The sequence below is a fragment of the Dendrobates tinctorius genome, unplaced genomic scaffold (assembly GCF_039654945.1).
Source record: "Dendrobates tinctorius isolate UK_male_01 unplaced genomic scaffold, ASM3965494v1 ptg000265l, whole genome shotgun sequence".
Classification (NCBI taxonomy): Eukaryota; Metazoa; Chordata; class Amphibia; order Anura; family Dendrobatidae; genus Dendrobates; species Dendrobates tinctorius.
The window spans coordinates 18,472,501-18,487,860 of record NW_027361932.1 but is presented as its reverse complement, the minus strand read 5'-3'; the positions used below and the strand labels follow the sequence as shown (position 1 = coordinate 18,487,860).

At 41.4% G+C, this 15,360-nt stretch overlaps 1 protein-coding gene across 3 annotated transcripts in view; it reads left to right on the top strand.

Moving 5' to 3' along the window:
- KLHL22 (kelch like family member 22) overlaps positions 1-15,360 on the top strand; it is a 54,338-nt gene that overhangs the window by 32,754 nt on the left and 6,224 nt on the right. For all 3 annotated transcript variants that reach the window (XM_073559192.1, XM_073559191.1, XM_073559190.1), the window contains exon 7: positions 7,330-7,563. In XM_073559192.1, coding sequence (XP_073415293.1) covers positions 7,330-7,563 — 234 coding nt within the window. The remainder of the gene's footprint in view (positions 1-7,329; positions 7,564-15,360) is intronic.

Sequence of the window (15,360 nt, the reverse complement as noted above, 5' to 3'; positions counted from 1 at the left end):
AACTACTTGTCTCACCAACGGGTGTAATTGATCCAAGTCCAAAGAAAGCAATGCTTTTTGGGGAGTCAGGGTAAAATTGTCTGTAAAGGAGTCAATATGACGAGAAACCTAGAGCCACAGACATTTTAGTTTCGGGCAGCACCAAAAGATGTGGTTAAGATTCCCCTGTTGTCCGCATCCTCTCCAACAATGGGGGGAGTGGGCCTGGTTAATGTGGGAGAGTCTGATAGGTGTGTAATACCACCTGGTAAGTAGTTTGAAATAAGACTCGCGAAGAGTCATTGATATGGTAGATTTATAAGTATTTTTTATAGCGATGTCCCATTGCTCTATCGGAACAACAGTCTCCCATCTCCTTAAATATATGCTCTTGCAAGAGAGATCCTCTCTGTTGAAAGAAGAGTATATATTCCTTAAGCTCCAGGTATTTTTATTATTTAGGCTGCATAGCAGTGAAGACACAATTTCATAATTAAATGCTTTGCCTAATAAGATTTTTTGTACCTTATCTTTCATCATTAAGTAAGGGATAAATTCAGAGGAAGGGACATTATATTGGCTTTTATTTCGCTGAATGTGAGAAAATTAGACCCATTGTGTATGTTTTTTATTTTTTTAATACCTAAATTACTCCAGATTTCTGAGAGAGGGTAGTCAAATATTAAAGCCACCACACAAAGCGGAAACCTCAAGGCCTGTTCAACTTTGTTAAATTTTTTATATGGTTTGATCAGTGATCTCCATGCAGAAATGATGGGGCTGAAAATAGGATGGTAAGATACCTTTCGTGGCTCTTGAAGCAAGAAGTAGAAAAGCAACTCTTTTAGAGAGCCAAATTTACTTATGTCTCTCTCCAGGTAAAACCAAGCTGGAAATTTTTGTTTATTGTTGAGCCAATACCAGCTCTGCTTAATTAATAAGGCCGAGTAGTATGCATGTAAGTTAGGCATGCTCGTACCTGCTCTGCTCTTATGTTTATATAGAGTTTCTGCCGACACTCTAGGCCTCCTGTCATTCCATATGAGTGATTTTAGCAGGTTTTGCAAATTTTGTATGGATTGAAATGGGAGAGTGATCGGGAGCGTCCGAAAAAAATATAGTATTTTGGGCAGAATGATGGATTTCACAACCATCACCCTACCAAACATAGAGAGTTCAATTTGCCTGAAAAGGGAAATATCCTGAGAGACAGTTGCAAGAATCCCACTTAGATTTGCTTTGACAGTTGCTTGGATAGAACTAGCCAAAGTGATTCCAAGATAAACTAACCCTTTATCTTCCCAGGCAAACTCAGTACTTCTCTTTAGCTTGATTTTCGTTTGTCATGTTGAGGGTCAAGAATTTTGACTTGTGAGAGTTAATCTTGAAATAAGAGGCCCTTGAAAACATTTCCAAGTCTGCAGCAATTGCTCTGATGGAATTCAAGGGGTCCAGTAGGGTCAAAAAGAGGTCGTCGGCAAATAGTCCAATTTTAAAACGACGGGAGGGGAAATCAAATCCTGCAATATTCTTATTGGATCTGATCTTTTCAGCCAGTGGCTCTATCGCTATTACAAAGAGCAAGGGTGACAAAGGGCACCCCTGTCTTGTTCCGTTCGAAATGGGGAACGGGTTTCAGAGGTAATTATTAGCATAAATTCTGGCGGTGGGGGCAGAATATAACGCAAAGACCGAAGACAAGAATCCTTGGCTAAAACCAAATTTAGGTAAAGTTGCTTCCAGGTAAGACCAATTCAGCCTCTCAAAGGCCTTTTCTACATCCAACACCAGAAACGCCGATCTAGTATTGGATAGATTTGCCCTGGTAAGTAAATTCAAAGCCAATCTGGGAAGGTTGATGTCCGCCAGGAAATTATTAATAGATTTGTGGTTTACAACAGGGGCCCCAGGGTCGTCTTTAAGATTATACAAATGCTGGTAAAATTCTGCGAATGAGTTGGTAATATCTTTAGGGTGTGTTTTGGGTTCGCCCGAGAGGGAGACTATCTTGTTTATCCTTCTGTTAACTCTCTCCCATTTCAGTTTCGCCATCATGTATCTGGTGGGTTTGTTCAATGATGTGTAAGTCTTAAATTTTCAGGCCTTGATTACTGTCTCATATTTTTGGCTAATTTCAAGTCTTAGGCTTTGTCTAAGTTTTAAGATTTCCCCTTGAAGGGCAGGGGAAGGAAATGTCAGATTGTTTTGTTGTTCCTCTCGCTCATTGATCTGTTTTTGTAATGTGGCAATTTCTCTGTCTTTTTATACCTCGAGGAAATCTGGATGAGATTTCCCTGTAATACAGCCTTGTGGGCGTTCCATAGTGTAAAAATATCAATTTCCTCTGATTTGGTTTTCATTGAAGAAGTTGGCAATATGATTTTCAATCTCTTGTCTAAACTCAAGGTATTTTAAAAAGTGATGCGTTGTTTTTTCAGAGACAGGTATTCTCTGGGGATGGGCCTAGTGTGAATTGTGCTAAGATCGGGGAATGATCAGATAATGACTTATTCAAGATTTTAATACTTTGAAACTTAATGTAAAAATATTTGTAAGAATCAGATCAATTCGTGAGGATGTCATATGGACATCCGAATAGTGGGTGTATTCCCTTGAAGACGCATTAAGGCAGCGAAATGTGTCGTAGTATTCATTTTGAATAAGCCAATTTTTTAGTACTGGGGCCTTGTACCTGACCGATGAGGTAGAATCCAAGCTGCTGTCGGGTATTATGTTAAAGTCTCCAACCAGGACAAGGTTCCCGGATTTCATTTTGTTAATTTTCTTTTGGAGTTTATTTAAGAAAGAAATTTGTCTTTTATTGGGAACATAGGTGTTCACTACCATGTAGAGCCTATTATTGAGGAGACAAACAAGGATGTGCTATCTCCTCAAGGAATCAGTAACCTCATTGAGCAATTTGAACGGAACATATCCACTTACCAAAGTAATGACTCCAGCTTTCTTAGAAGGGCCTAAAGGTACTGTCACACATAGCGATGCACCAGCGATCCCGACCAGCGATATGACGCGGTCAGGATCGCTGGTGCATCGCTAAGTGGTCGCTAGTGAGCTGCCACACAGGCAGATCTCACCAGTGACATCGCAGGGGTCGGGGGTCGCTACTTACCTGTCAGACGAGGCGATCCTGACGTCCGCCCGCGTCCACGCGTCGCTCGTCGGCGCCACGGGAAACCCAGCAGGAAGCTGACGACGAGAAACGGTCCAGGACGTTCTCACGCGATCAGCGATAACCAGCGGGGGAGCGGTCGGAGGTAAGTATCAGACATAGCGATATCGCTAGCAATATCGCTATAACGTCACAAAAACTAGTGACGTTATAGCGATATTGCTAGCGATATCGCTTAGTGTGACAGGCCCTTAAGGGTTTGAATTGATGAGGGTAATTTTTGTGCTGGAAATATGGATGGTGGTCAACTGCCATCTTAACCTCCTGTAAACAAACAATATCAGCGTGAATGTGATTGATCTCCTTCCAAATTGCAAATCCCTTACGGGGGGCTATTGAGACCCCTGACATTGTAAGATAAAATCTGCATAACACTCCTAAAAGGGAAACAGCAGGTTAATAACTAAAAAAAAAAGACAGGAAACCGATAGGCAAACTTGCCTAAAAAGTCAGACCTAAGAGGAAAAGGAGAACTATCCTAAAAAAAAAAAAAATATATAAGGTAGCAAGAGTTCTCCTGGCGGACTTCAATACAGCTGAAGTCTCACCTTAATTTGGGGGCAAAATTAGAAATATGTGGCCGAGATCCTGGAACGACATCATGTGTTTAGAGGTATATTGCACCAACTAAAAAAGCATATAGGACCAAAGATGGTTATTAAAGAACAACAGACAACATCTCAATTCCTAATCTTTATCCCTGAAAGCTGGTTCCTCCCGGAGAAATGCCAGGAACCGCTGACCCTCCTGAGGGGGTGTTGATAATGTGATTTTTATCGTGATACCAAATAATCAGTTTAGTGGGAAAGACCCACCTGTAGGGGACTTTGAGCTCCCTGAGTTTTGTGGTAGTATCTTTAAAAGACCTGCGAGCGTCCATCATGGTTTTAGAAAAGTCAGAGAAAACTTTATATTTCCATAAGGGTCTGGAAAGGAACCCCTGTCTCTAATAGCCCTCAATATTTTCTCCTTGGTGCCGAAAAAATGGACTCTGAGAATGGTGTCCCTAGGCCTGTCTTGAGAAATCCCCCGGGGGGCGAGGGAGACGGTGGATACAATCAATATTTAACTCAATGTCTGTTAAATTGGGGACCAATTTCTTGAATAGGTGTGTTGTGTACCCTGAAAGACTATCTGGTGAAATAGATTCCGGATTACCCCTTAACTTCAAATTATTTAGTCTATTTTGATCCTCGAGATCGGTTAGTGTAAGACCTCTTCCTGAAGGACCGAATTCTGTTTGGAGAGGAATCTAGTGGCCTCCTCTACTGTAGTCAATCTTTTGTCATGTTTTTCAAGTTTTTGGTTAAAACTGTTACATGTGTCCTGAAGGGTCCTGGTTTGTGTTTCGAACCCTATTTTCATAGCGTCACTAAAGGATTTGAAAACCCCTGCTAGAACACCTTCTGTAACTTGTTTACTGGAACCAAAATATTGGTCCAAATCAAGTGAAGGGAGTGCCCCTGCCATTATTGTTTTCACAGTTTTGTGTGTTCTTTCAACCCTCTGTCTCTCTGGACTATTGTTAGGGGAATAATCATCCGAGAAGCTTTCAGATTCCGCAGCACAAGAATGGGGTGTGCTCTCTTGATCATTATAAACACTTCGTTTAGCTGAAATAGTGGTGTCCATCCCCTCTAAAGGAGAATTAATCAGGTCTGGAGGGCTGGCTGCCCCTTTAGATTTACCTTTAGAGGAGGGCATGTTAGTTTGAGATTTTGACACTGAATTTTTTAAACCAGAGTCATTACCCCCCCCCCCCTTAGTAGATTTACTATAGGTTTGGATCTGCAATTGTTTTAGAAAGGAAGACCTCGACTCATCTCCCTTCAATGGGGATCTCGACTTGCCCGGGCTTAACAGGCTAGGAAAGTCTTCATATGACTTTGAGATTGCCCCATGTGTGACACAGAATTTTTTTGAGCCTTAGTTTTGTTTCTCAGTGTTGCAGCATCCATTTTGTTCAAGCGCCCCTATAGTAGGGTTTGTACAAGAATTAAGAAGTACTAGAATTCAATTTTTAGGAATAAGCTCAATGAGATGTAGAGTAGGTATTACTAGATTTCAGGAATATACGAGAATTATACAACGTATGTATGAGATTTAAAAAAAAAAAAAAAAAAAAGTATTGAATTGACAAATCGAGATATTAAGGTCTGCTAATAATAGACTCCTAGAAAATCCCCCACAAGCATATTGTAGCAAGATAGTATTACAAAATAATACAAATATACATGTAACTTAAATGACTGTAAAGTCCAACAAGTCAGATCCTGTAATTTTATAGGAACTGCTACAAGGTTAGTTAGGGAGAAAGAAGCTGGTGAATGTCCCTTTAAAAGCCAGATGTTGCACCCACAAGGTATCCTCAGGAAGAGTTATGCCTGCATAGAAAGAAGGACTTTGTGTAAGGGATCCTAATTGAGCAATGTGCAGGGTCCTCTGTGTCTTGGTAACAAAGCCTGTTCATGAGAGATGAGTTTTCCCGCCTTTAAAATGTTTCCAGGTGATACAAGCGCACCACTGGTACAATCTGCAATAAAGAAGCCCAACCCGGTGTAGTATATAATAAGATTCAACAGGGTACTCCCAAAAGGTAGAGAGGAATAGCAGTAATGCACCAGGAGCCGTAGCCACTTCAGAGCAGGACCTGTGCTGCTTGTCCTGGTATCGCTGCAGGGACTATTTTCACGTGCTGCGGATGTAGATCTAATTGGAGCGTCACCTACACACTGGTCTAAGGCGCTGAAAACCGTGTGTGCCGGAATAACAGGTGGCAATGGGTACCTTAAGATTAGGGAAGCCAGTCCCAGTGGTCTTCTCTCAGAGGGGAGCCTGCGCTTGTCTTCAGATCCTCTCTTCAAAGGAGCTCACAGTGAGAGCGGTATCACTCCGCCCCTCAGCCCCGCTCTGTCACACTGCAGGCCTGCTGGGATTGAAAGTCCAGAACGTGGTTGTGCTTCTGTTTAAACAATAAAAATGGGTACCTCAGAACAGGGGATGATGAATTTAGTTATCTTCTTGTCAGATGATCGCTGCACATAAAATTTTCTCCTCAGGAAAGTCCATGGCACAGACTGGTATCCTTCCGCCGCTTCCCCACTGCTCTTGCCATTGGCTTCTGGAAAATTGAAACTTCACTTTTCCCTGGACAAAGGAGCTTGATAGTAGAATCAAAGTGGTCCAGGGTGGTCAGGGATCTCTTCTGAACCGAATAAAATACCAGTTGCTTTATGGGTCGCTTTTAAGATATCAGACCGGGAGCTCTGGACTCCTGCTGCCTACATAGGCCACGCCCCCCTTTAATACTTTGTGAGTCAATTGACTTCCAGGCCATGATGATCAAGTTTCTCGTGCAGAAAGTATAAATCTTTAAGAAAAAAAAAGTGTTTTTAATAAGGTCCAAGTATCACCTCTTGCACACCATCTAATAAATGTACTGTGGGAAATAACTTCCTGGGAAAATCGGTGTTCATGCAAGAACAGTAATACCTCTGACCCAAAATGGGTGTATTTTGGGAGAATGACCGTACAGTATGGAGAGGTGTGCGACTTCTGCTTTAAAACCAATCACATGGACTGGCTTTATTTTCCTACAGCTATCAGGTGTGCAATATAGGATTTTGCTAATGCTAATTATTTACTCCTTTGTGTAGAACGACTATCTGTTTTAAGGGGGAGCCAGTAAAAGTTGAAAAAGTGAAAATCCTGCTAAATTTGTCTGTGAATTTAAATCTACACAAAATTACAGACTTAATATCTCTGGAATAGGTAAAGTTTCCCAAAGTTATTGTTGCCTTAAGTGAAACATGTCAGATTTGAACTTTGCAGCAAAAAAATCAGATTTTTTTTTTCCTAGCCCCCTCAGTTCTGATGATTTTATAAAGATTTTCGGAAGGTGTGGTGTATCTAAATATTCTGTTTAGGTCACAATTTTAGCCAATAATATACATTTTTTTTTTTCTCTCTTTATTAATTTCACTTTGATGTAAAATATTTATTGATTTTGTTGTTAGTTTTGTGTTGTTTGGTTTATTTTTACTTCAGTAGAATTGTGTCTGTTCAACATGGTGAGAAAATGATCAATAAGACTCATTTCTTTTATTACAACCCAATTCTATGGGGTTTTTATACACAAAATTTGCTTCTTCTGACTGCAGGTGCACGCACATGCCGGCTGTGCTTTGGATGGGAAGATGTACATTGCTTGTGGACGAAGGGAAAACACATATTTAAAAGAAACCTGCTGTTATGTCCCAGAAAGAGATCAATGGACACTTGTTGCTCATGGGCCAATAAGACGGGCATGGCATGGCATGGTGGCCCTTCTGGATAAACTGTATGTCATTGGAGGAAGTAATGATGATGAGGGCTTTCGGCAAGATATCTTGGAGGTAAATTTGAGAGTCTCCTCCCTTCTTACAACATTAGTGGTAAAATGATACTGTAAAGCTTAATGTCAATGAATGAGCATCCTGCTTTATTAATGATATTTAGTATGAGGCCAATGTACCATTGTTTTTCTTGTGAAATTCTCAATAAGTTTGATATGTCACATGACCCTCCTCCCATTGGAAAAAATAAAGTTGGATCCAAAATGGCCGACTTCAAAATGGCCACCATGGTCACCACCCATCTTGAAAAGTTTTCCCCCTCCCATATACTAATGTGCCACAAACAGGAAGTTGATAACACCAACCATTCCCATTTTATTTAGGTGTATCCATATACATGGCCTACCCTGTATTTTATAACAACGTGCAGAGAATCACTAACCTTAGCGTCTGTCTTCAGTGGGACTTACAATCTAGCTTCATCATCTCAGACCCAGAACCAATTTCACGATTGGTCCATTAAACAAAGTTTGAGTTGGATACAGTTGTACTTGTGAGATATATTGCATAAGTATAGAGTTGGGCGAGACGGCGGCTCACCAGATCTCCACCCCTGGGTGTGGTTCACATTGTAAAAAGGCGCCTGTTTGTCTCACACATGGTCTGTGTGTGGGCGTGTGCAGATCCTCCAGGATTGTGCTTCTTTGCCCAAAGGACCAAGAAGATGGACTGTAATCCAAGCTGGCGAACCCACAATATTGCATGGATTATTTTACTTTGTTTCATTTTGTGCCAGTCAAGGGATGAAATTAAGTTTCCTGTGAGGAGTGAAATGTTTATGAGGAGTGAAAATAACCAGTCGGACTTTTAAATAGAAACTGTTCCTGTGATACCTCACATCGCACACACATCTACCTAGATATATGCAGTATATCACTGCTGATTTTGCAAGTTTTCCCACCTACAAAGAATGAAGGGTCTAATTTTTATCGTATGTACACTTCAACTATGAGAGACTTACAATGTAATTTTCTGGATTTTGTTTTTATCATTTTTACATACAGTAATTAATTTGCATTTTATTACATGAAATAAATATTTGGTACAATAGAAAAACAGAGCTTAACATTTGATACATAAACCTTTGTTTGCAATAACAGAGGTCTAACGTTTCCTGTATCTCTTAACCAAGTTTGCACACGCTGTATGAGGGATTTTGTCCCATGCCTCCATACAGATCTTTTCCAGATCTTTCAGGTTTTGGGACTGTCACTGGGCAACATTGAGTTTCAGTTCCATCCAAAGATTTTCTATTGGGTTCAGGTCTGGAGACTGGCTAGGCCATTCCAGGACCTTGAAATACTTCTTACAGAGCCACTTCTTAGTTGCTCTGGCTGTGTACTTCGGGTCATTGTCATGCTGGAAGTCTCAGCCAAGACCCATCTTCATTGTTCTTACTGTGGAAAGAAGGTTGTTGGCCAAAATCTTGCGATACTTGTCCCCTATCTTGTCTCCCTTCAGTATGGTGCAGTCGTCCTGGCCCTTTTGCAGAAAACCACCCTTAAAGTATGATGTTTTTTCAACCACCATGCTTCAAGGTTGGCATAGTGTTCTTGGGGTTGTACTCATCCTTCTTCCTCTATACACGGCAAGTGGAGTTAATACCAAAAAGTTCTGTTTTGGTCTCATCTGACCACATAATTATCTTCCATGCGTCAAATGTATCATCCAGATGGTCATTGATGAACTTCCAACAAGCCTGCACATGTGCTAGCGTGAGCAGGAGGATCTTGCTTGCCCTGCAGAATTTTAATCCATGACGGCGTAGTGTGTTGCTTACGGTAATGTTTGAGACAGTGGTCCTAGCTCGCTTCACGTCATTGACCAGGTCCTCCTGTGTAGTTCTGGGTTAATTCCTGGCCTTTCTCAGAATCATCCTTACCCCACAAGGTGAGATCTCGTATGGAACTCCAGATCGTGGAAGATTGACAGTCACCTTGTATTTCTTCCATTTTCTATTAATTACGCCAACAGTTTTTGGTTGTCTTCTCAGCAAGCTGCTTGCCTATTGTCCTGTAGCTCTTCCCAGCCTTGTGCATGTCTACAATTTTGTCCCTGGTGTCCGTAGACAGCTCTTTGTTCTTGGTCATGGTGGAGAGGTTGGAGTGTGAATTAGTGTGAGGACAGGTACTTCATGCAATAAAATGCAGTTTAATTATTTAAAAATCCAACAATGAATTTTTTTTTGGTTTTTATTTTTAGAATCTGTCTTTTACAATTGAAGTGTATAATAAATATAGATCGATAGATATAGATATATAGAGGTAGGTAGATAGATATAGATAGATATATACAGATATATCTATAAGCTTTGATATTTAAAGCAAACGTGTCAGCAGGATTATGCTAAGTAAACTACAGGCATTGTCATGTTAATATGAACTTTTACATACAGCAGTTCACTGTCCTTTACACATAATCTTAACCCCTTCCTGACATGAGACGTACTATCCCGTCCACGGTACCCGGGCCCGTATGACCGGGGACGGGATAGTGCGTCTACCGCGATCAGCGGCGCCCACGTGGTGAGCGCCGCTGATCGCGGCCGGGTGTCAGCTGATTATCACAGCTGACACCCGGCACAATGTGTCAGGGGCGGTCACGGACCGCCCCCGACACGTTAACCCCTTGCACACCGCGATCAAACGCGATCGCGGTGTACCGGGAGTTAAAGGGAAGCATCGGCAGGGAGGGGGCTCCCTCCGTGCTTCCCTGAGCCCCCCACGGCAGCGCAATGTGCAGCGCTGCTGCGGGGGACTCCTATCCTCCAGGCCCCCGAATCCAAGATGGCGACGGGGGCCTTCGGGGGCCTGGGGAAGCTGGCTTCCTCAGTGCCTGCAAAGCGCAGGCATGAGGAAGCCTTGTGCACTGCCTGTGACAGATTGCTGATCTGTCACAGTGATCTGTGATGTGACAGATCAGCGATCTGTCACAGGACAGTGATGTCCCACCTGGGACTATGTAATAAAGTAAAAAAAAATAAAAAAAAAAGTGTAAAAATAAATTAAAAAAAATCGCCAAATAAATTAGTAAAAAAAAAAAAAAATATTCCCCAATAAATTCATTTTTTTAAAATAATAATAAAAAAAAAACAAATGTACACATATTAGGTATCGCCGCGTCCGTAACGACCTGCCCTATAAAACTGTCCCATTAGTTAACCCCTTTAGCGAACCCCTTAAAAAATAAAAATAAAAAACGAAGCAAAAAATAATGATTTATTATCATACCGCCAAACAAAAAGTGCAATAACGCGCGATCAAAAAGACGCATATAAATATCCATGGTACCGCTGAAAACGTCATCTTGTCCCGCAAAAAACAAGCTGCCACACAGCATCATCAGCGAAAAAATAAAAAAGTTATAACTCGCAGAATAAAGCGATGCAAAAATAATTATTTTTTATATAAAATAGTTTTCATTGCATAAAACCGACAAAAACATAAAAAAACGACCTAAATGAGGTATCGCTGTAACCGTACTGACCCGAAGAATAAAACCGCTTTATCAATTTTACAGCACGCGGAACGGTGTAAACGCACCCCCCCAAAAGAAATTCATGAAACGCTGGTTTTTGTTCATTCTGCGTCCCAAAAATAGGAATAAAAAGCGATCAAAAAATGTCACGTGCCCGAAAATGGTACCAATAAAAACGTCAACTCGTCCCGCAAAAAATAAGACCTCACATGACTCGGTGGGTCAAAATACGGAAAAATTATAGCTCTCAATATGTGGTGATGCAAAAACTATTTTTACAATAAAAAGCGTCTTTTAGCGTGCGACAGCCGCCAAACATAAAAACCGCCATAAATAGTAAATCAAACCCCCCGTTATCACCCCCTTAGTTAGGGAAAAATAATAAAATTAAAAAAATGTATTTATTTCCATTTTTCCATTAGGGTTAGGGCTAGGGGTGTGTTGGGGTAGGGTTGGGTTAGGGTTAGGGCTAGGGTTAGGGTTAGGGCTAGGGCTAGGGCTAGGGTTAGGGCTAGGGTTAGGGGCGTGTTGGGGTTCGGGTTGGAGTTAGAATTGGGGGTTTCCACTGTTTGGGCACATCAGGGGCTCTCCAAATGCAACATGGCGTCTGATCTCAATTCCAGCCAATTCTGAGTTGAAAAAGTCAAATGGTGCTCCTTCCCTTCCAAGCTCTGCTATGCGCCCAAACAGTGTTTTACCCCCTCATGTAGGGTATCAGCCTACTCAGGACAAATTGCAAAACAATTTTTGGGGTCCAATTTCTCCTGTTACCCTTAGGAAAATAAAAAATTGGGGGCAAAAATATCATTTTTGTGGAAAAAAATGATTTTTTTATTTTCACGTCCGAGTGTTATAAACTTCTGTGAAGCACTTGGGGGTTCAAAGTGCTCACCACACAGCTAGATAAGTTCCGTGGGGGGTCTAGTGTCCAAAATGGGGTCACTTGTGGGGAGTTTCAATAGTTTAGGTACATCAGGGGCTCTCCAAACGCACATGACACCCGCAGACCATTCCATCAAAGTCTGCATTCCAAAACGTCACTGCTTCCCTTCCGAGCCCCGACGTGTGTCCATACAGTAGTTTTCTCCCACATATGGGGTGTCAGCGTACTCAGGACAAATTGGACAACAACTTTTGGGGTCCAATTTCTCCTGGTACCCTTGGGAAAATAAAAAAAATGGTGACTAAAAGATCATGTTTGTGGAAAAAATACGAATTTTTTATTTTCACGCCCGGGCGTTGTAAACTTCTGTGAAGCACTGGGGGGGTCAAAGTGCTCACCACACATCTAGATAAGTTCCTTGGGGGGGTCTAGTTTACAAAATGGTGTCATTTGTGGGGGGTTTCCACTGTTTAGGTACATTAGGGGCTCTCCAAAGGCAACATGACACCCGCAGACCATTCCATCAAAGTCTGCATTCCAAAACGTCACTACTTCCCTTCCGAGCCCTGACGTGTGCCCATACAGTAGTTTTCTCCCACATATGGGGTAGCAGCGTACTCAGGACAAATTGGAAAACAACTTTTGGGGTCCAATTTATCCTGGTACCCTTGGGAAAATAAAAAAATGGTGACTAAAAGATCATGTTTGTGGAAAAAATACGAATTTTTTATTTTCACGCCCGGGCGTTGTAAACTTCTGTGAAGCACTGGGGGGGTCAAAGTGCTCACCACACATCTAGATAAGTTCCTTGGGGGGTCTAGTTTACAAAATGGTGTCATTTGTGGGGGGTTTCCACTGTTTAGGTACATTAGGGGCTCTCCAAAGGCAATATGACACCCGCAGACCATTCCATCAAAGTCTGCATTCCAAAACGTCACTACTTCCCTTCCGAGCCCCGACGTGTGCCCATACAGTAGTTTTCTCCCACATATGGGGTATCAGCATACTCAGGACAAATTGGACAACAACTTTTGGGGTCCAATTTCTCCTGGTACCCTTGGGAAAATAAAAAAATGGTGACTAAAAGATCATGTTTGTGGAAAAAATATGAATTTTTTATTTTCACGCCCGGGCGTTGTAAACTTCTGTGAAGCACTGGGGGGGTCAAAGTGCTCACCACACATCTAGATAAGTTCCTTAGGGGGTCTAGTTTCCAAAATGGTGTCATTTGTGGGGGGTTCCACTGTTTTGGTACATCAGGAGTTTTCCAAACGCGACATGGTGTCCGATCTCAATTCCAGCCAAAAACGTCAAATGGCGCTGCTTCCCTTCCGAGCTCTGCCATGCCCCCAAATAGTGGTTTACCCCCACATGTGGGGTATCAGCGTACTCAGGACAAATTGCACAATAACTTTTAGGGTCCTGTTACCCTTGGAAAAATAAGAATTGAGGGTGAAAAGATCATTTTTGTGGAAAAAATATGATTTTTTAATTGTATGGCTTTATGTTATAAACTTCTGTGAAGCCCATGGGGGTTCAAAGTTCTCACCACACATCTAGATAAGTTCCTTAGGGTGTCTAGTTTCCAAAATGGTGTCATTTGTGGGGGGTTTCCACTGTTTTGGTACATCAGGGGTTTTCCAAACGCGACATGGTGTCCGATCTCAATTCCAGCCAAAAACGTCAAATGGCGCTGCTTCCCTTCCGAGCTCTGCCATGTGCCCAAATAGTGGTTTACCCCCACATGTGGGGTATCAGCGTACTCAGGACAAATTGCACAATAACTTTTAGGGTCCTGTTACCCTTGGAAAAATAAGAATTGAGGGTGAAAAGATCATTTTTGTGGAAAAAATATGATTTTTTAATTGTATGGCTTTATGTTATAAACTTCTGTGAAGCCCATGGGGGTTCAAAGTTCTCACCACACATCTAGATAAGTTCCTTAGGGTGTCTAGTTTCCAAAATGGTGTCATTTGTGGGGGGTTTCCACTGTTTTGGTACATCAGGGGTTTTCCAAACGCGACATGGTGTCCGATCTCAATTCCAGCCAAAAACGTCAAATGGCGCTGCTTCCCTTCCGAGCTCTGCCATGCGCCCAAATAGTGGTTTACCCCCACATGTGGGGTATCAGCGTACTCAGGACAAATTGCACAATAACTTTTAGGGTCCTGTTACCCTTGGGAAAATAAAAATTGGGGTGAAAAGATCATTTTTGTGGAAAAAATATGATTTTTTAATTGTACCGCTGTACGTTATAAACTTCTGTAAAGCCCTTGTGGGTTCAAAGTTCTCACCACATATCTAGATAAGTTCCTTGGGGGGTCTAGTTTCCAAAATGGGGTCACTTGTAGGGGGTTTCCACTGTTTAGGTACATCAGGGACTCTCCAAACGTGACATGGCGTCCAATCTGAATTCCAGCCAATTTTGCATTGAAAAAGTCAAACGGCGCTCCTTCCATTCTGAGCTCTGCCATGCGCCGAAACAGTCGTTCCCCCCCACATATCAGGTATCTGCGTACTCAGGACAAATTGCACAATAACTTTTGCAGTTCAATTTCTCCTGTTACCCTTGGTAAAATAAAAAAAATTGAACCTGAAGTATTTTTTTTATGAAAAAAAGTTAGATGTTCATTTTTTTTTAAATATTCAAAAAAATTCCTGTGACGCACCTAAAGGGTTAATAAACTTCTTGAATGTGGTTTTGAGCACCTTAAGGGGTGCAGTTTTTAGAATGGTGTCACTTTTGTGTATTTTCTATCATATAGACCCCTCAAAGTGGCTTCAAATGTGATGTGGTCCTAAAAATAAAATGGTGGTGTAAAAATGAGAAATCGCTGGTCAACTTTTAACCCTTATAACTTCCTAACAAAAAAAAATTTTGGTTCCAAAATTGTGCTGATGTAAAGTAAACATGTGGGAAATGTTAGTTATCAAGTTTTTTGTGTGCCGTATCTCTGTGATTTAAGGGCATAAAAATTCAAAGTTGGAAAATTGCGAAATTTTCAAAATTTTCGCCAAATTTCCGTTTTTCTCACAAATAAACGCAAGTTATTTGAATGAAATTTTACCACTAACATGAAGTACAATATGTCACGAGAAAACAATGTCAGAATCACCGGGATCCATGGAAGCGTTCGAGAGTTATGACCTCATAAAGGCACAGTGGTCAGAATTGTAAAAATTGGCCCGGTCATGAACGTGCAAACCACCCTTGGGGGTGAAGGGGTTAAAGATGAATATTCTTCAAAACATATAATATATACAGTACAGACCAAAAGTTTGAGCACACTTCATTCAAAGAGTTTTCTTTATTTTCATGACTATGAAAATTGTAGATTCACTCTGAAGGCATCAAAACTGTGATTTAACACATGTGGAATTATATAATTAACAAAAAAGTGTGAAACAACTGAAAATACCGTATGTCTTATATTCTC